Source organism: Netta rufina (genome assembly GCF_964035555.1).
Source record: "Netta rufina genome assembly, chromosome: Z".
In the NCBI taxonomy this organism is placed as follows: Eukaryota; Metazoa; Chordata; class Aves; order Anseriformes; family Anatidae; genus Netta; species Netta rufina.
In genome coordinates this window covers 324,621-346,420 of record NC_140126.1, presented here as the reverse complement: position 1 = coordinate 346,420, position 21,800 = coordinate 324,621, and the positions used below count along the sequence as shown (strand labels likewise).

General features: G+C 43.8%; 1 protein-coding gene across 1 annotated transcript in view; it reads right to left on the bottom strand.

The window, feature by feature from the left end:
• Nucleotides 1-21,800, bottom strand: part of LOXHD1 (lipoxygenase homology PLAT domains 1) — a gene marked incomplete at both ends in the record, with an annotated part of 141,081 nt that overhangs the window by 83,327 nt on the left and 35,954 nt on the right. Inside the window, 9 exons of the mRNA XM_084305109.1 lie at nt 204-358; nt 2,354-2,489; nt 5,857-5,943; nt 6,911-7,071; nt 9,595-9,730; nt 10,483-10,733; nt 12,453-12,576; nt 15,113-15,261; nt 16,977-17,075. Of these exons, the coding sequence (XP_084161235.1) occupies nt 204-358; nt 2,354-2,489; nt 5,857-5,943; nt 6,911-7,071; nt 9,595-9,730; nt 10,483-10,733; nt 12,453-12,576; nt 15,113-15,261; nt 16,977-17,075 (1,298 nt within the window). The remainder of the gene's footprint in view (nt 1-203; nt 359-2,353; nt 2,490-5,856; nt 5,944-6,910; nt 7,072-9,594; nt 9,731-10,482; nt 10,734-12,452; nt 12,577-15,112; nt 15,262-16,976; nt 17,076-21,800) is intronic.

The window sequence follows — 21,800 nt, the reverse complement described above, 5'->3', positions numbered from 1 at the left end:
CTCACCTAACCCCCCTTCCCAAAGCAACTAGTATGACACCCTGCAGCTGTGATTTCCTTCTCCCTGCTGCCCTAGGCCAAACCAGCAGGGAAGTCAGCCAAGATTGCAAATGCACGTCTTCAAAAACAAAAACATCTACAAACCATCACAAGCTTTGTTTGGCACTTTCAAGCCCACCTTAAGGAGTTGCTGCATGAACTTACGTTGCCTTTTTCGAATTTATTGACGTTGTTGATGCATTTGTAGAGAACCCGTTCTCCCGTGTCTCCCTGGTCACCGATGAGGCAGACGAAGACATTGGCATCTGTGCCGCTGCCGCTTACCATCCCTGTGCAAACTGTCACTCGGTATTTTATCACTGTGGAAGCATAAATTAATAAAGCAATTTCAGCAACACAGTTAATTGCCATTTAAATTTACAGCATTTTCCCACAAACTTGCGATTAATTTTAAGTGTTCGCACTTCCAATTGGTAATCCTGTATGTGTATTGACTTTTATACTTCCATGCTATCACTTGGAAAAGAAAAAAAAAAAAGAGAAAAAAAAAAAAAAAAAAGAGGAAGGCCTGAAATATTAATAAAGCCTATAAAACCCCTCCAAAGAAGCATATGGAAGTGCCCTTCCCTTTGTATAAACCTCACAAACTGGGGTGCAGGGTTCCCTTGAGGCCTTGCCCTGGCTCTCCTGCCTCCCCTTCCTGAGGGGCCTTGTTCAGGAAAAGCCTTGGTTTTGGCATCCAGGGGGATGGCCAGCAGAGGAAATGAGTTACAAAAAGTTAAATGTTACACTGATACATGGTGGGGGCGACATGGCCAGCTGGCCCCATCTCCTTGGGCCTTCTTGCAGTGCAGGAGACTGGATCGTGCCTTGTCTCCTTGTTACCTCTGAGATATTTCTTCAGGATTTTCTGGTGGGATTTTGGGTCACCACTTTCCTCCCCCAACTCAATCCTCATCTGTGACCTCCCATTCTGTTGTGGGAAGGACTTCCAGAAGAGGTTTCGACATGAAGAACCAGCCCACAGACTGACCTTCTTGAAAGTGAGACCAGAAGTCCAGCATCACTGAATTTCAGAGGGGTGCAGACATCCCTGTGAGCAGCTTGGCAGAGGGAGGTGTGATCTCTTCTCCATGGCAGACAGGATCACGTTATTACCCTGTGTCTGACCTCTTTATACTCAAACCCTACGTTTTTTCTCTAACACTGAGTGAGAGCCTATCCTTTAGAAAGGGACTTGCTGATGGCACAGGCCAGCACTGAGCTCCTTCAACAAGCCAGGAGGCAGCACAGAGGAACCCATGTTTTGGGTGGTTTCAGGGAGTTTCTACCATTCCTCCAGGCGGGATGAGAAGCAATGTTCCAGCCCTGCCTCCCAAACCCCCACGTGCGAGTGTCACGTCTTGCCTCCTCTCAGCACAATTGCTTCTTACAGGAGAGAGCCTGCATTTGAGTTCAAGCAGCCCTCTCCACAGCTGATTAAAAATACATTTCAAAAACAAATTTATTTACATTTTAATAACCTCTGTAATTACCATTACTCTTCCTCTTCTGAGGAACAGTTCAGCTGCATGCAGATCACTGAGTTTGTCAGAAATTTCAGAAAAGAGGGGACTTGTGGTCTGTAGAGCGTGGAGCCCCACTGGGTGCTTCAGTAGAAATGAAAGAAAACCCAGTGGCCATCCTGAGCTGTGCTGCTCTCCAAAATTTTCCCTACAAGTACATTTAATTCTTGTGACCCGAGGTCAAGATAGAAGTGACCACTTCAGGAAGCCAACACAAAGTTCTGTGGCTTGCCTTAATTAAACTTCCAGTTTGAGCATAATTTACCCAATAAATATTTCTGACTGCTCATGCATACTGAAAGATACTTAATGCTCTTGCATGACTGTTCTCTGCATCTATCTATACATTTATACATTTAGCTGAATAAATGTGCATATATCTAAATAAAATTGTAAAGTGCAAAAATGATTGTGAAATTTTAGATAGGCTTTCAGCTAGGCATGCAATCCATGAACTTCCCTTCAAACCTAGCCTTTCATGTTTTAAGGGAGACTGGAGAAAATATGAATTAGAAAAAAACACAGCTCTGGAAACTGCAATGCTATGGCCAGATCTCTCCCACCTCCCAGCAGAGAGAAATCTGCTCAGAGTCAGAGCCTGGGATTTCTGATGCCTCATGCAGCTAATGATGCACACAGAAAATACTGCAGAGAGAAAGTGCCAGAAAGAGGAGCTAATTGAATGGCACCGCTCTGTCCGTGCATCCCTTAGACAAAGAGGTTTGTTTTTTTTTTTTTTTTCCTTTTCAGGCCTCAAGTGAGCCCCTGCACAGAGCCCATGGCTCTCACCTGGCATGACTTCAGTCACCAGAGTCCCCTCTGCAGGGAGCTCTCGCACGATCTCATTGTCGTCTTCATTTATATCTAGCCAGCGGCCGCAGTTGAATGAGTATTTTTCTTTTGTCAGCGTTTTCAGCAGAGTTACCTTCATTAAACCAAAACACCGCGTGAGTTCAGAGTCTTAGAGACAAAAAGCAACCAGCTCCTGACAGGTCTGTGCCTGGGAAGCAAGAGCAGGTCGCAGCAGAGAAATAACACACATTAATAACGAGACTGTCGCAGCTCGCCCGGGTGCCTTCCGAAACGAGCACAGGCTGTCATAGCTGAAGCCTTTTTGTTCCTCTTTCCCCCCATCACTCCATCGTCCTGTGAAAGTTTTGATGGATACCGTGGCCCTGAGTAATTGCTTGTCATATGCCACATCGTGCCCAGACAAAACACAGGTAATCTGTTTCCTCAAATGGAGATGGAGAGAGGCAGAACAGGCAGGGTGTGCTGCCTAATGCATTTATTTCTAAAGCATGGTTATTGTGATAACTTTGTTCATCACCAAGGAGAATGCATTTTTGTAGGGATCTTATACATTTTGGGTAGGCCTTGATGACCTACACATTTGCCACTGAGAGCCTGGGTCCTAACATTTACCCTACCCAAAGTAAAGGGCAAAAATAATAAAGGAATTTTATGTAAAATGAAGTTTTCTGGCTGCTTTGCAACACTGTAGTCCTGTTTCTCCAGCACGAACAAATTGAAGACCTTGGTTCTAGTTCTCAAACATTAAGTCACAATGCAGAATGGAAATACCAGCTCAGTCCTGAGTAAAGATTTAAAAATAATAATAAAAAAATATATATATTAGGGATTATTAGGGGAAAAAAAATAAACAATGAAATGGAAGCTGTTGCTGTGCTACTCTATAAATCCACAAAACAAATCTTGGACAGTATTTGCACTTCTGGTCCCCTCAGCACAAAATCAGTGCACAACATGTTTAGGAAACACACCAGAAATGGCAGCAAGGATGATCAAAGTTGTGGAGTGTCTTCCAAATGAATAAGCAGCAAATAAGGTAAGAACCTGCTGATGGCTGGAAGAGCACCTAAAGAGAGGGTATGATGAAGGTGTGAGAAACAAAGTTGTGTTTTTGTAGTAGAGAACTAATTTTCTGTATTCAAAGGTAGTTGTGTAGTCATAATAAGGAGAAATGCTAAGTAGAGGAGTGGACAGTAGAAGATCTCACTGTTACAAAATAAGGGAGAAGCTTGAGAAAAACAGGATGAGCAGTGTGAGAACAGTAAAACAAAGATCACAACTTCTCAAAACATAAGAAAGGAGAAATTTAAGGGTTGAAAAAAAAAAATAAAAATGGTACATATATGGTATAGAGGAGTGTTGAGTGGCTTGTGAACCTGTAGTACTCAGCCAATGAGGAAACAGGGGAGGTGATCAGACGTTGGGTAATAGGGAATAAAAGGTTATGATTTGTTTACTAAAATGCGCTCCTAATTGACAGGATGCCCGCCATTGCAATCGCAAATAAAATAGCTTCACAGAAGGTCCTGTCTGAAGAAAATTATGCGAGATTTTTTCTCACAAAGGTCTCCAAAATCACAGGTGGAATAGAGAAGGCAGAGGGAGTTCACTCTCTCTTTGCTACGAGGAATAGCAGGCATCAAATGATCCTAGTAGAGCAAAGTTCAAAGCAAACAGAAGGACATCTTCAACCTCTGAAGTCCTTGCTGAAGCCATTATGGTTGCTAAAAGTTTAAATGTTCAAGGGGAGACAGAAACTTTTGAGCAAATAAATGGAAGAGAAACCTGCTAAACTCTTTGTATTTAGTAGATCTGCTCAGGAAGTACATCTCCAATTGGGAAAAGTCAAAAGATGGGAGAATATTAGGGGAATATAACATAAATGCTTGTCCTTTTCTTATTGTTCTCAAATCATGCACTTATGTAACATAGGAGAGAAGACGCTGGGATAGATGGAAGTTTGGACTGAGTGGTATGGTTCTTCTTGTAGTAGAAAATGTACGCTTGCCTGAAAGTAGAGTAAGCCCAGCATGACATGTGAGAGGACTAAAACCTGTTAAGGAACCATTGTTAAGTTTTCAGCTGGAAGTTCTGGGATGCTGTAATGTACACACAAGCAGTGGGATTTATGTGCTCTCAGCCTGATGCATCCAGAAAGTGTCAGACTTGCTGTCCAGAGGCAAACTGAGTTCTGGCATCATCACCATGTTTGGTCAGGCAGTTTGGCCTCAGATGAATCCTAAATACATTATGAGATCCTTTTTTTCTTCCCTGAACACAGTTTCTGTGCAGGAAAAGAAGACATACCTAGGGAAATGTAAAGCTATGGAAAGTCTAAGCATTCTTGCTTATCATCTGCGAACAAACTGTTCAACAAAATTGCACTGGCCTGATGTCCGACCAGCACTTATTTTCTGATAAATACCATAGCCAGGCACCTTCTCCCACCATGTGGAGGACACCACAGTGCTTGATGTGCTCCCCAGACTGGAGCAGCGTTTGGCTGTGTATGCTTTCACAGCTCCCTGGCCATGCAAGAGAGTAGAATCTGTCAAAGCATGTCAGAGGCACGCAAGACAAATCTCTAAGTGGTAAATTGTGATTTATCATCACAGTTATTTATGGCTGTGGAGCAAAAGTGTATGTTTTCCTGAGTGCAGAGAAAGCCTTCCAAGCACTACAGAAGAAGTAAGGGTGAAGCTCAGAGATGAACTTGCTGTTCTGCAGGCCTAGGTGAGGGCTGACAGTGTGGTAGATTGTTGCTCGTGCAACAAAGAAAATGTGACTGGAGTTCAAGCAGATCACCATGTTTATCCCCCAGGCAGCACAGTGCTGCTCTCTGCTGAATGGCCTCCACAGGCTCCTCCAGTCTGCACAGGTCCATCTCTGGCAACAGGACTGTCATTGCTTCATGGCAGGTTACACTCCACTGTATAGTAGGAGTCTCCCATAAGTCAGTCTGTCTCTCTGACCAGCCTAAATAGGCCATAAAAGGACCAGTTTGCCACTCTTTACGGTAGCAATCTCAAACTAGAAAGATTTCTGAGAGGCAAGGGAAAACTTCTGGCAGCAGTGAGGGGGGACTACAATGGTCTGACACTGGAAAGAAGGGGGAATGCACTTTTCACCATCAATCTGGGCCGTCTGGAGCTGCCCTTTCACATTACTCCCATTTTCCATACAAATCTTGGCTAAACTGAGAGGGATAGGAAGGAATGTCCTCACAGAATCATGCACTGAATCCATCTCTCCCTGCATATTCTTGCCCAGGCTTCAGCGTGCTCTCCTTTACGTCTTGTTTTCATGCACGATTTCCACTTCCACCCCTCAGCCAGCACAGTCTGTAAATGGATTCACCTTTGACCACTGCACATCAAACTCAGCTGCCAGCTGAGGAACACAGCGACCCAGGACTGACACGACACACCTCTGTGACCAATGTGCTTTGTCAGGTGTATCCTTCCTTGCTGTCCTCTCACCTTATTCAGATGCCAGCCAGCAAAAGGATTTCTTTTCTCATGCCATATCCGAAGCTTATAAAATGTGCCCAGATCAGGGAGCTCAATCTATAGAGGGGGAAACAAAAGAGCTTTATACATGTACATTTTTGTAAGTTAGCAAAACATCCATACCAAGGACACCACTGATCACTTTTTAAGAGACAAATGAGAGAGAAGTTGAAAACTAGACTAAAATACTAATGTTCTTTAAAAATAATGAACCTTACCCCACAGAGATGACTTGTGGCCTCTCTTTTCAGGAGGGGAGAACACAGAGACTGAATTCAGACACTCTTGGTCATGAGAGCTGCTTAAAACCATTAAGAGCTAATAAGAACTAAAGCCCGATCTCAAGCAGGGCCTGCAAAGCAGAGCCTGCAAAGCAGAGCCATGCTTCCTCCAGAAGGCAGCTGTGGATGTTGGTGCAAAAGGGGTAAATATTTTTGTTTCAGCCACAAATTAAAATCTCTTGTTTCTCCAGGTTTCCCTGACGAGCCCCCAATTAAATTTGGGAATGTATTTTTTTCCTAAAAGAAAATGGAGATGGGAATGAAAGAAGACCCTCACCAGCATCCAGACTCAATGTGCCATTTAAGTTCAGCCCCTAACATTCATGGAGGCTGAAGACCAGATCACAAAGGGGAGGAAACACCTCTATAAATTCTCCTGTACATAGGTAATTCTTATTAAAAAAGACATGGCCTAAATGGGTGTGAGTGAGTTTGAAGGTAATGACTATTTCCTTCAGCAGCCATGGAGAAGATGTGGCAATTAAGCACAACCATAACTTGAAGTCATCACCACCTGAGCAATGTGGAACACCAGCCTAAGCCCTGTTTGGAGAAGACAGGTCACATCCACAGGTGAGGAAATCATTTTGCATCACCAGCAAACTGAATGACTTCATGTCCACTTCAGAACGATAGATATATAGAGGTAAAGGTCTCACGCTGGTGATTTTCTCTACAGGGCTGACTCTAATACCCCAAAAAACAATGCTAAGCCAAATTTATTACTAACATCAGATTCATACCATGAATTTGTCAGTCTGTCCAGTTTCAAAGTTGTCTGAATTGTTGTCCAGTTTCATCTCATCTGACTTCCCCTTGTCTCCATAAATCTGGAAAAAGATGGTGGCATCTGTCCCTGCATTCTTAATGTCACTTGTCCAGATCCACAGAGACCAGGGACTTTCTGAAAGCAAATAAACAAACAAATAAAACAGAATTCTTTCTTTCTTTTCTCTGGGTGGTAGAGAGGTCTGGATGGTAGCAAAGCAAATCAGGACATTTTATCCTGTTCTGCACAAACATAATCAGCTGCCACTTGGCATACAGAAATGAGATTGCCTAGAACTATAATTCTGTGTTTTCATTTAAAATAAAATGTGAAAACACATAAATCACCTTTTTGCAGGTGAGCCATATTCTTTCATGTCATACATTACTAACAAAGTAAGGACCCAAGGATGTGCTCCATCTGTGTAGTTTTGGTGTACTTCTCCAGCACCCACAACTCTAGCTTCCAGCACAATTACCTCCAGTGACTTTACATTGGTTTTCATCAGAGGATGGTTGCACATATGAAAAAGTGAAACTATTTCTTCTGGAGAGACCCTCATCTGCATTCTTTATTGGTAATACTGTATTTCATATCTGCAGCACCTACAGGAAAAGGAACAGGTTTCTTTCCTGACTCATTCATCAACTGAATTATTAACAAATCCTAATGAAAGAGTTGCTAACCCTTTCAGTATGCCCCAGCCCGCATGAGTGCAGATTGACCTTCAGAGCCCAGAATGGAATGTAAAAGTATGATGACGTGCATATAAATTAGACTTTTACTGATCTCCTCAGCATTTGATTGCAAAAAGGAGATGACAGCTACCAAAAAAAAAAAAAAAAAAAAAAAAAAAAAAAGATAAAAGTAAGTTTTCTTTTTAAAAAAAGTTTCACCTCTATTTTAATAAAATTCAAAATGTTCATGAAGACTCTCCTCCAAAATCAGCAGCAAGCTTTATCTGAGCAGCAATGAAGCAGAGCCAAGTCAGTGCACAGCACGTGATGCAGCAGCCTGGCCTCCCCAGGGAAGAGAGCAAGGGCAACGGGGACACCAGAGACCTCTCTCGTCTGCAGGGTTTGGCCCCTCTGACCTTTTGCTGAGGGAAAGGAGAAGCCATGTGTGCAGGGAGGGGCAAGGGGAGCTTGTACAGGGATTAAATGCAGATAGAGGGTTGTCAGAGAGAAACCACACAGGGAGAAGTCGGTGTGAGACAGGTCTGCAGGGACTGGGTGTCCCCTAGGCACACATCACCAGCCTCCTGGGGCTCATGGGCACCTTCCCCCATTGCTTATCTGCACGTCCCTTCACATCCAGGCAGTTGGGGAATTCTCAGAGCCAAAGCAAATATTCCCCCAGGGTACAAGCACCAGGGAGAGCTAGACCTGACACAACTGTTTCCCGATAACATTGAAGATAAGGGGGCAAAAAAGAGACTGTGGATAAACACGAGCTACACGCCGAGCTCCAATCTGCTGGGGGAGCAGCCTGCAGACGCTGTGCAGGGACTGATTTCACCATGGATACCCAAAGCGAGGATGAACCAAGCTTTGATCAACTTGCAGAAAGGGACAGTCCTGCGTGCACAGGGAGATAGGCGAGATGACATAATAGGTCTTGTCTAACGCCGAGTCTTACGCTTCCATAATCTGGCAGCTAAAGGTCACGGATTTCTCAGGGCTAATGCTCTCTGTCTATCTCCTGCACTGCGGCAGCAGGGGAATTAGCCTGTCAATAACAATCAGAGCTGATAATAGCGGGTTAAAGGTTGCAGATGCTTTAGTTAAATGGACCGAGGCAGAGGCGCAATGTGGTTGTAACACCGACTAACATTTAGATAAAGCTTATTTAAATGAACTGCTGCTTAAGCAGGAGCCCACCCGAAGCATCCGGATTAAACTGTGTCTATTATCCTAATTAAAACGTTCTGCTCACACATGCACACCGATGCAGGCGAGAGAGCAGCGACCCAGCGTTTCCCTTCAACACAGCCGGGTGCCAGAGTGGTGCGGGTAGAGCACTGCCCTGCACCAGAGCTGCACGTCCGTATAATACATGAGCCTGCATCCTGCTAGAGAAAAGGCTTCAAAAGCCCTGCACACAAGCCATATTTGGCAGCTGGACAGGACTAAGAGATGTTTTTGTCTTCAATGACCAGGAGTAAAAAAGGTTGACTTCAGCAGGAAGGATGAACCAGCACAATCTAGACTGGTTGCACAATTCCCAGTTTGTGTTTTGCTGCCTGTTTTCCTCCAGTTTTGTCCTTTTAGGTTTTGTTTCATATGGAGCAGCCATTCTTTGCTTCTGTAGTGGTCAGACATGTAGCCCTGCTTGTCTGCAAAGGTGAGGTGGTGGCTGCGGCAGCCCCAGCCCAGTGACCCTAGGTCACTGCTAGGTCCAATTCCTTTCTGTAAGGAAATGAGTGCTGTTCTTCAAAATCATTTTAAAGTTTCATTTTTATTTTATATTTTGTTCTTTTTTTTTTTTAAGTGCCCAAACAGGATGTTCAGAACCAGAACTCATACAGGACCCTGTTCATTTATACATCTACTTTATCATAAGTCTACCCATGTCATGGTAAATGGGTGGCATGCAAGGCGTTGTTGCTTGGTGGGGGGGGGGGGGGGGTCACAGGAGATCGTGGGCACTTGTACCTACTTTTCAGTCTTCTTTGGCGCAGGGACACCATTTCATAGAGCTCCCTCTCTATAAGGCCATCTCCTTCATCTTCATCCAGCCATTTCCCACACGGGAAGGTTTGCTCAATACCAGTGAATGGACAGTAAACCACCACCTAGGGAAAGAGATTGGAAAGGTGAGTTTATATTCAATCTCTGGCAACCCACAGGACCCTGGTACTGAGGTAAGTAACTGATGCAGACAGAGCTGGGGAGCTTGGTCCTGATTTCAAAGCCAAGTTTTCTTAGATTTTCTGGCCGGTATTAACTATACTGGTTGCACAATTCCCAATCTGAAATATGTCTAAGACCTTTCTGTCTTGTTATTCACACCTCTCCAGAATTACACCAAAATGAGTCATCCAAGACAAGGCAAAACAGCTGATGCTGTACTCTTCCCCACATCCCATCGTGCTCCACTACCTCCCAGTAACAGCTGTGACCAGTCACTTCTTTTCTGGGCTCCAAAGCAGCATCTAAAAGCTTCAGGAAAGTCTGAATTTAGATGATAACTTTGAAATGCTCCGCACAATCCAAGACTGCATTTTTGCCTGGCCTATTGGGCAAACATCTGAAGGTGCTTTTGGTGCTGAGCAAAAAATAATCTCTGCCTTTGTGACTGCAAAGAGACAATCAGCCCAATTAGTAGGTGATTGATTTACACATCTAATGTGCCTTTGAGGCAATCAGCTACTTCCATGCATTATGTATAATATTGACTTGCTAAACTGCGGATATTGTCATCCAAATAAAGGCAGACCATTTTTTAAATTATTATTTTTTGTAATGAACTTATTTGGTTGTTGGGGTCAGGTTATGAATGAATAGGAAACAGCCTGAGAGCTGTCTACAGACGTCTTAGTCTCACCTTCTCACAATACCAGCCAGAACTGACGCCACAATTATCATGCCCAATGGTGACCCTGCTGAGAGGGCTGAGAAGAGCTGCTATCTCCACGTTAAAGAGATCTGTCCTGGCACGCTCAAATTCACCTCCTTCCAAGAAAATCTTCCCACTGTTCTTTAAGCCTTTGGAGCCATGGAGGATTACGTGGATCTTGGAGTTTGTGCCAGCTCCTCTGATATCTCCTGTCACTACAGCAACGTTGTACACAATACCTGAAGGAATCAGAAATTCAGTTAGGAAGAAAAAGAAAAGCTGAATATAAGATTTTTTTTTATTATTATAGGATTTACATTGGGCCGTACTGATTTCCCACTGGTCTTTTTAACTTTCAACTTGCAGTGCAACGCTTCACTTGTTTTTGTTCCACGCATACTTCTGAGAAATGCATGGCTACCTTCAGAGAGTCTGAGAGAAACAGTTTTTTGCTGACAAACTCCCTGTCACATGGCCCAATGGAAAAATACTTTATTTTTAATCACCATATGGTGACAATTAGGTGAAGGAAAAAATGAATTGGCAGTTACATTGCTTGAATTTGAGAGGTCTCAAGCATCAGATATGTCAGAAGATGCTTAAAGGATGGAGTGGTGTTGCTTCAAACAGTGGTGGTGAGATTTGTAGCAGCACAAAACTCTGGAAATGTGAGAGAGAGATCTCAGCAAAGCAAGACTCGGGAGAGATATTGTCCCAGCTAGAAAAAATAAAAATATTTCTGAAAGGAAGTCTATTTGCAAAGACGTTTGCTCTTTTTTTCCATTGTAACTTTTAGTCTAATAAATGTACCACTTCTTCTTACAAGCCTTATTTCTCAGAAAGCTCTTTGGCAGGCATATCTTAGATCTATATAGTGGTGAATAAGGACACATCTCTGTAGGCATAACAATGTTTAAGGGACCAAGTTAAAATAGTTCAGGTCCAGTATAAGTCCTTCCTTTGCTAACTTCACCCAGAAATTTCAGTATGGACTTTGGACTAAGCAAAAATATCAGAACTCACTCTTTTCTAAACAACCATCTCTTTCTTTAAAGGTTACAATAAAAATTATATTCAGGCATCTTTTACCATGCATGTGGAATGTCTTCAACAAAACTCGTGAGAGGAAGAGTACATATTTGCAAATGGTAAAAGAATAAAAACAGTTTTTAGTAAATTATTTACGTATTAATTGGAAAATTTCTTTCCCCCCATCTTCTCCCCATTTTTCACAGCATGTGCCCTGCAGTCAGGATTCTGCACCCAAATCATTTTCTTTGCACACATGCAGGGAGCAACAAAAAGACCACAGGTGTTGTAAAAACATAAAATAAGAAAGGAACTCCATAGTCAAACTGTTTACCTTTATACTGCTGAATAAAAACAGGTCATGTAATATCTAAGACATCTTCTGCATCACAGTAATTTATTTTATTGACTTTTCAGGCAGGTTTCCTTTAACAATGACATAGCATTTTGTTTCCTCTGCTTTTTTTATCCATGCTGGATAATGAAAAAGCCAGTTCTGGGGCTCAGCATCACCCTTCTTGATTTGTAAAAGGATGCATGGCTCACAAGCCTGAAGTATAACATGCCTTACTGTGAGGCACCTTGGTGTCTGTGGGATTAGCAGCTGTCTGCCTTCTGGAGGCTGGTGAGTGCCTTGCACAAACACATGCTGGACCTTTCATCCTTTGCCCATCATTTTCTTATCCAGGTGTATGGGGTGACAGATCAGCATGTAGGTCCTGCACAGCTTCACCAGTGAGACATGGAGGGGGGAAGGGGAACGACAGTTCAGGGACCTTTCAACAAAACTGCCTGTCACCAACATCTGGCCCACTGTAGGTGTCCCTGAGCACAAGGCATTCAGTCTTCTAACAAAAACATGGCTAGAAGCAGCAATTAGACCTTTGTATCCTTGCATTTCCCACCATGGATTTAGCACATGCCTTTACCTGTGGCTTCAGTGCCCCCTACAAGGATGTCCCTCTGGATTTTTCCATCATCTTCATCTAAAGCAAACCAGCGCCCAACTGGGAATTGGTACACGCATTTATTGCCAATGTCTTCAATGATCACCTAAGAGAAAAGAAACAGCACTTTGCAAAATACATGTGGAAAAAACAAAGGTGTTAGACATAGAGACAAAGGTGTTAGACAAAGAGGTGACAGAAGAGCAGGAGCTCGATGTACATGCTCTCACCTGACATTTAATATATTCAACACTCAGGCAGATCCCTCACCACTCCCTAATTAGCACAGATAGAATTTCAGACAATCAGTGAGTAAAAAACAGGCACTTTTCTTTTTTCTTTCCTTCTTTCTTTTTTTTTTTTTCTTTTTTTTTCTTTTTTTTTTTTTCCCCTCCAGTGAACTCAATCTGCATCTCTCACAGTGTACGAGACCAGATGTCTCTGCTAGCAAGACCAGCTGGCTGGCCTGTCTTCCTTCTCTCCAGAGCCCCTTTGCTGGCTACTCTTCTCCAGCAGCTGAATGGCAGCTCTTTGTTCTGCTTTGGGAACAGGCTGTCTCCGTTCTCTCTCAGCTTCAGAGCCTTGTTATGAAATAATACCAAGGAATTTTAGGACAAATCAAGACCGTTGGATCAGCTTGTGTGACCTAGTAATACCTTCTTATCCCACTCAGTGACTCCGAGATGGAAACACTTGCAAAGACAGCCTTGAAACCCTGGGGTAGAAATAGTTTCTCGTTTGGAAGGATTTGGCTCTGGGCTGTACTCTAGACATACTCTGCTGCAACAAGGCAGGGAACAATCTTCCTCCTTAATATTAGATTAAGCCAGTGTTAACCACTTGGAGTTTCTTGCACATCCTGCTGCAAGGCATTTCTTACCACCATTCCTGAAGCTTGCCATAGAGTTACTGCAGTATTCTTTTGATTTCTAATTTTGATTTCACAGTGAAGAGCAAAGAGTACTGAAGATTTTCAGCCGGAAAAGAAGAAATCAAAATCTCTATTTACCTGTATGGCTTATGTCTCAGAGAAAAAAAATCACTATTAGGGATAGAAAGTCAATGCTTTTTTTTTTTTTTTTCCACACTCCCCCCCCCCCCCCCTCCCTTAAGAGCAAAAAGGGAGAATCTGAAATCTGTTCTTCCTGATAGACTTGTGAGACCATTCTTTGGGAACCAGTTTCCTGTTCTGTCTCTCATCCCACACTGTACTATTGCCTGTAGCATCACAGACTCTTGTTGCACCTCCATAGACGTGGACAGTAGTGTCTGCTGGGGTACTAGCTCATCCTCTTGGGATTTCTGTTAAAGGATTAATTCTATTCATTCATTTATTTAGAAAAACAGCACTGAGTATAAGCTACACAGAAAGCACAAGAAAAATGAGAGGAACCACTAATGATGCTTAGCAAGTTCATCCAGGAGTGACAATGCTAGAGTCCCCAGTATTAGAGCAAGTTAGAATAAAAACATCAACCAACAGTAGAAAATAATGGAGTTATGGTTTAGCTTCTTCCTCCAAACTTCCAACTAAATTTGTAAAAAAACGCTGCCTTTTACTTAATTACAAACATTTCAGAGGTTTTGTTGCAGAACATGGGATAACCCCTTGGCTGCAGCTAGTCACTGCTTTGGGTGACTTAACCTACCTAACCAGCATCAAAAATCATATCATGCAGACCACACCTGTTCTGTGAGAATGAGTTTTTTTTTCTCTATTTTTCCCTCCTCTGTTTATTACAGGGACCACAACAGCTCTGATTTTCATCTTCTGCATTTTTCATGGACAGTCAACATAATAACTTTTAGAGCTGCATATCATGATGGTGAAAAAGCATGTGCTAATATTTGCATTGGTAATACATCAAACCACCCTGCTATCTAGGTTTTACAAATCTGGGGTTAGATTAAAGCCAGCTGTGTTAAACTACACCAGCAGAGGAAAAAAAAAAAAAAGAAAAAAAGAAAAAAAAAAAGAGAGAGAGAGAGATTAGAGGAAAGAGTCATTTATTTCTTCTTTTTAAATATTCTTTCAGCTATTTCACTAAAAGCTGCAATACCTTCACTCCTTAGAGCAGGAGATTAAAATGTGGAGGAAAGTGGGAGAGGAAGGAAGTGATCTTTGTGGCAAGTCTATATTTTAGTTGTGCCAGAGACAAATTACTTAAATTTTCCCAACCTATAAGTCTCTGCAAGTTTCCAGCGAGAACAGACTCAATATATATTTCTTAGTCTCTGGTATCATTACTGTCTGAGTAATGAGTTAAGTCAATAAAGAGGGGGGGGAAGGTGGCTTGGAGGCACTGGCTTGGAGAATTCACCCTCATCAGTCAGAGAAACCACAGTGATAGAGACAAGAGAAATATTATTAGAGTGGGTAAATTCCAGTATTAACAACTGAATTTTCTAACTACCACAAAGCCCTGTGAGGTGCTGGACAATTTACCCAGACCCAGAGGTCCCTCGCAGTTGGAAACTGCTGCACCTGATTCGCAGGAACAGTGTGCACGCACAGCTAAAGGATGCACCATATTGCCACCAAACATCCTTGCATTTCTGGACATTGGGCCATTAAAAAGGTAAAAAGTGAGACATTTTGATCCCACATCATGCTTACATTAAACATCTAAGGAGTAACTAACCTTTGCAAGGAACCAGCCAGCAGAGCCACCCTTGTTATTATGGCCTATATTAATTTTTCTTAACCTTCCCAAATTTGGAGCATCAAGCGTGAACTTGTCCTCTGCTCCCTTTTCAAAGTTGTCTTTGTCGTTGTCCAGTTTCCTCACACCTGAAAAATATAAAAATACAAAAGCTGAGGAGCTGTTGGCACAAGTGTGATTTTTAACTGAAGAAATGTTTAGGAATGCCACTGCTGACTGAATCAAATATTCTCCAGGTACCAGATCTCTCTCAGGATCCAAGGTAAAGGCAGAGGACTTTATATTCTAATAAAAAGGCACCTTTCCTTGAGCACAGAAAAGACAAGGATTTTCACTCTAATGTCACAGTTATTTACAGCTTTCAGAGTTTTCAGAAATGTATATCCAGATGGCTCTTGCATCTTTTTTTTTTTTCTTTTCTTTCATTTTTTTCCCTACCACCACATTTTCCTTTTATATTTTTAATGTCTTTTAAAATCTCCAAACTGTTTAAAAGAGGCTTGCTCACATGCGGCAGATTTTGACATTTCAGGACGCAGGATTCTTCACCACATCACACAGGAAGGATTTATTTTCAAATTAAGTCCTGACCAGGGGCATTGGCTTTTCCAGATCTTGCAGGTGCTTATCGTTATGAAAAGAATTAAAGCACTGACCTGGGTTGCAACCAGCGCTGCTTCTGTGCTAGTGGCAAGAGGGTAGGACAGAGTCTGCCTGAGGCATCCGGCCAAATCTGTGCAGGAAAGGCATCAGAGGGCAATGCATCCCGCTTACATTTGTAGGGGATGAATCATTTTCTAGAGGTGTTATTCCTCTGTGTAGATTTGACAGGGTGCCTGGACAACGGGCTGAGATTTGGACACCCACTTTCAAAAGTCTTTGGAGAGATCAGATGAATCCCCTTGTAAAAGTCTGGAGAATTAATCAAGAATGAGACTTCTCTGCTAGGTTTCATAATCTGCTCAAGGACACTTGGCAGGCATCATACCATTATTTCTTGACTTTGACAGGATATGTGAAGTACAGAAGAGAGAGGATATTTGCTAGCTGAGTCTCCAGGAATTTCCACCTGTTCTTCCCCATGGTGTGAGCCAGAGACTTTGGTCTGGGCACATCTTGTTAGTATTCAGATAACAGTATGTTATTTAAAAAAAATTTGAGTTCTTGGACCACTGTTGTAATATATTCTGTATTAAGGAGTAGCTACCACCATCAATTTAAAGCAAGCTAGTAAAAAATGTGGACAAATTATTTTTCTAAATGACCAGACAGGCTCAGCCACAACCTATGCCAACTCAAAGAAGAACGTTATTCTTCCAGGGTCAGAGAAAGGATGGAACATTTGACCAGAAAAGTTTTCCTCCTTGGAGATCTCCAAAAGGTGCCTGGATGTGGTCCTGGACACCCATCTCTGGATGGTGCTGCTTGCACAAGGGGCTTAGACCAGATCACCTCCAGAGGTCCCTTCCATCCTCAGCCATTCTGTAATTCTGTGACATTCAGCACACATTGCATGCACTGTAAATAACACATTGGTGTTGGGACCCCTGGTGGCCTGGTGCCTATCACACTGGTTTCTGCTGGTGGTGCATTTTCTCAGGTTTGGGATTTTTGGTGGAGGGTGACCACAGCCATGCTCACAGCCCCGCAACAACTGCTGCCCTGCAGACCCCTCTTCCAGGAGCTGCGGATGTGAGAAACCCCAGCACTAACAACAGCATTTGTTGTGCCTTTCGCTCAGCCAAATTATTCTGCATTTGCCAGATTGCTGCTGTGCGTTGTTCAGATCGCAGGCCTGCAGAGCAGGAAAGAGTATTTTAGGAAACGATTTGCATTTGAATACCTGTGTCTCCTTTCTCACCGAAGATATTAATGAAGACATCCGCATCTGTTCCACTGCCGCTGACTTCACCCGTGAACACTCGGACCACGTATTTGTTGACTGCAAGGAGAGAGGCAGAAATCCTAACTCATTAATAGCTGAATGGTTAAAAAACATAATAGTACAAATCAATTCAGGCTGTGCTGTGCTATCTTGAGAGCACATCTGAACCACTGCTCCTGGATCCTTTACACTGACCCTCAAAACTTTTTTTCTCTTCTCCACAAGAGAAATAAAATCCACACACAGAGACTCTGTCACTGACATTGTCTGTGGACAGATACGCAGAGCTCTTGTACTTTGGGTATTCACTGCCCATGGCAATAGACAGAGATCACTCAATTTCAAGCCCTGACATGGCCTTTTTTCCCAAAAAAAGTTGAAATAGGTAAGAGGAAGATGCAAATTTTGATGCTGATACATGGCCATTAAGTGATCTCAGACCTACACACAGTCTTTGCTTTTTCAAAAACGTTAGTGAATTACAGAGCCAGCCATCTGCTCCAGCTCAGACCTGACCCCTGTGGTCCAAATGCTGTCCTAGAGCTATTTTTGCAGCTCAGCTTGTATTAAGCCTGGCTGGTGACACCAAGTATTTTGAGGAAAGGTCAGTCACACTTCAGGAGCCCCAAAACCTTGAGGGCACCACCCTGCTACTCTGTCCAGTTAAAAATAAATAAATAAATAAAAATCCTTTTCCATTTAATGGAAAAGTATGAGTAAAGCCTAGTAGCTGTGACACTACAAAGCTACATCATGTGTGGCACAAAGGAACACAAAAATGACACAGGTGAACCACACCACGAACATTTCTCACTCCCCATGTCAATGAGTTTGAGATGCAAGCTCTTCCAGGGATCAGGATGGGATTAACGTAGCTCCAAAGGACAGCAAGGGTTTGCTCTGCTTCTTCTAAAATCGATAAGAAAACTGCCATGGCCTTCAGTGTGACCATACGTGGGGCAAACTTGAGCAACTTTCAGAATCTACCACCAAGGTCTACCTTGCAAACTCCACCATGATACTCCTAGTACCATATCTTCTGTGCAGCTCCAGGGCTGGAGACAGGCAGCAAAACACAAAATAAAAATTACAGAGTAATGCAAAGTCTACGGTACATGCCCTGATCTATGCCCTCAGCAAAGCCTCTGTGACAGCCTGTGTTAGTGACCACCACCTCCTCCCATCCAACTCCTGGGCACTCTGCATGTGCAAAAGGGACAAGTGCACAAACCACATTACCCACATCTCCCCTGCAAAAATAAAGCTTTTTGCACCATGATCCACGGTAAACAATTTTTTCTCTTTTCCAGGTGAAAAGTTAGTGGAGAAGCTTGTTTGGGCCTCCAGTCAGCACCAGAAACCAGTTAATTCCCTCAGAAGCTATGGACCATCACAAACCCTGAGCTGCTACTCTCAGAGCAGGTCACCTGCCTCCTCCACCTTGATCAGTGTATAGTAAAATTATTCTAAAAGACAGCAGACACTTTGGTGCACATGCTCCCCTGAGGCAGAGGATGTGAGAGCAAACGTATGAGGAGAGGTTGTTGGACCATTCCCTGAATTATAAAGATGCGCTCAGCTCCCGGGGTGAGGAGAACAAGGACAGAGCCCAAAGAGAAGAGAAATTCACCTGTCATGGTTTAATGAATGTGCTCTGAAAAGGCTAAAAATCGAGCTGACATTCTTGGCGCCCCATCGCAAAACATGCCGTTACAAATAAAATGATAATGATAAAAGTGCAATAAATACTAAATAACAAGAAAGAGGAGGGCAGAACCTCCTCTTTCAAGGGAGCAATATGATAATATTTCTCTTTAACTCTTTTTCTTCAGTTTGAAGAGCTCTCACAACCTGCTGGAGATACACCAACACCAACAGATTTTGTTTGCATTAGCCAAGGATAGGGACGCTGCAATTTACAGCTCCCATGTGGTTACTGAACTGCTCCAACTAAAAGTGACCCACTGTACACCGGGATCGTCAATCACAGACCACATTTTTCAAGAAGCTTTGCTCTGTGCACCTCCTCTAAATTATTTATTCTGGTGTCAGTGATTAATTTTCCACTCCGTTTTCCAGGGGCCAGAAGAGCCTGATAGGATAAAAGGATCCACAGAAGGGCAAGCGTCAGTGGCCAAGGTTAGATTACTCTTGTAGGATCAGGCTTTACGCTTCCACCGAATAGTCTGGAAGGATGCCTGAACACATGCAGCAAGGGGGACAGGTAGGGAGCAAGCCAACGAAGAGCAATCAGCAGCAGTGCCCAGAAACAGGGTAGGAAGGGCACCTTGAACAGCTTCTGCAGGAACAGAGCTAATCAGCAAGCAAAACCCTGGCAAAATTCTTGGCCCCATCTGATGCCTTGAAAAGGTTTTTAACATTGCTATATCTCAATTCTACGACATACAATGTCATGACAACTGCAAGAGTTTCACTCTGCCCCCTTACAGATATTCATGGCATACACTTGGATGCCTCTCCTCCATGCTCCATACCTGCCCCTTTCAGCTCTAAGTGCAGGACCAGGTTTAATTCCATCACATTCAGAGAACAAGCAGGATCAAGCTGAGCCATGCTGGATTTTTGCCATCACCCTCTCCCTCTCTGCAATCCAGGACTCAGTTACAGCAGAGGGAGCAGCACTTCATGCTGCTCAGGGGTCCTTCTGTGCTTCGTACATCAGCTCGTCTTGCAGAATTACATGGTGGAGATGCAAATTTAAACAGAAAGAGATGCTACATCTCAAAAAGGCAGGGAGGATTCAGCTGCTGGGAGCATGCAGAAAAAGGCTCTCATTGCACCCAGGCAGAGATCTGGCTGAAGTCAAGCACCCTCCATTTCGAGCATGGGTGGATGTCGTTCCCGACTCTGCAAGCCCTTAATCATGAATTATTTAAAACAGTAACATCATCTTTTCAAAAATACCCACTTGGCTTTTTTTAATCTCAATACATGGCTCCAAGTTCATCTGCAAAACAGACATCAAGATGTTGCCTGGGTTTTTATTTTTTTCCTGAATGCTTCTCCTAGCACCGGGAACATGCAAAATGCTAATGTAAGGCTGGTAAAAGCTGTGACTCCATCTAGCAGTGCAGGCTCGGCACAGCTCAGCAGTGCAGACACGGAGAGGAGAGCTTTCCTGGAACTGAAATTAGCAGCCTCAGAGGCACGAACCAAGAGAAAAACAGCTAACAAAAATGTAGCAGGAAGAGCACTAATTATTTTCTGCTGCCTTTCCTCTTCCCATCGCAACACACTATTGCAATTGTCCTGTATAGTTACAGCACCTTCCTTTTCTCTGCCATGGGTTGTCTGCTCAGTTATGGGTGATCCAGCTGCCCTGACACCTCTCATCCGACACACTGACGCGCACAAAGCTGCCCTGAGAAGGCATTTGGAAACATTTCCAGGATGCCCTCTCAGGGAAGCAGGGGGCTGGCACTAACTGATATGACCTCACTGCATTAATTTAGCAGAGGTGTGATAGTCTGTTACTAACCAACTCAGACACAGCTTCTAGCAGCTGTGTCTGAGTTGGTTAGTAAGAGGGAGGATGAACATTGCACCATGGACACCACTGCACCATTGCACACTCAGGCTCTTTCCAGTGAGAGCTAAGAGTTATATTTTTGGGGAGAGCAGTGGAGCAGTGTTGCATTCCTCACTGGGGGGGAAGGGGTGCACCCTCCTGGTGCACCTCCTACAGGCTGGTCCCATTGCCACCTCCACCCCAAGGAGACAGGGTGCAGCACTAACCCAGCACCCTGCCCAGGATCTTTTTACCCAGCCCCACCACCCCAAAATGCCCTCATGCATCCTCACCCCTGCCTGCTGAAGTGGGAAACTCATGGAGGCATCGCAGCCAGATCCTTCCACCTGCAAGCTGCAGCTGGCTGCTCAGCCATGTGAGGTTCAGCTGTTAGTGCTGTTTATTTGGCAATACGATGTCGTGGTCAGCTGAAGCACCACAGGATGGAGTCGCCTAAGGAAATCTTGTGGCTAAAATTATTTGGGGCACTAGATAAGGTGTTTACGCACAAACTGCTGAATTTGTAGCAGCAGGAGAACCAGATTTAGGCAGGGAAACCAACTCAATCGTGCTTCATTACGGAGAGTTATCACCTCCTGTGGGGCGCAGTGAATTCTCCGCTAGACATCTCTGCCTCCCTCCCTGGTGCATGACCTGCCGTGCAGCAGGTTAGCAGCACAGCATGCAACAACCAGGAAACGTCACAGCCTTCAGAAGCGACACACGCCGGGTTAAAAGCTGGGAACTGAGTCGTAGGCAGAGACAGATTCTTCTCATAAGGCAACTTTTAGCAATTATCCTTCTGTTTTCACAGCGCTCCCAAGGGTGGCAGTGTCTAAGATCCATCCTGCACTACTCAGTGCCGAGCAGGCAGATTTCAGAGCAAAGAGGGGAGGGGAATGGATAGGAAAGAGGCAACACTGATGTCCCTGAATTGCTGCTGCCAAAGAAATACATGTGTGGCTAGTATGAAAAGCAAAAAGAATTGCTGCTCTGGGGAGAGGCAGGGGCTGGATCCATGGATAAGAAGCAGTTTCAACCTGAGCCCACCACAGCCTTTCCGCACGAGCTCAGGAAGGTGGTTGAATGTCCATATGCCTCAGTTCCTCGCTGTCAGATCGAGTCAGTCATTCCAGCCCACCCAAAACACTCTGGCAAAATCTCTCTGTGATGACTTGTCAAAATGGGAGCTCGTTTCTACCACTTCTGACAGCATATTCCTCGGTGACAGCTGGTCAGAGCAACCTTAAAGG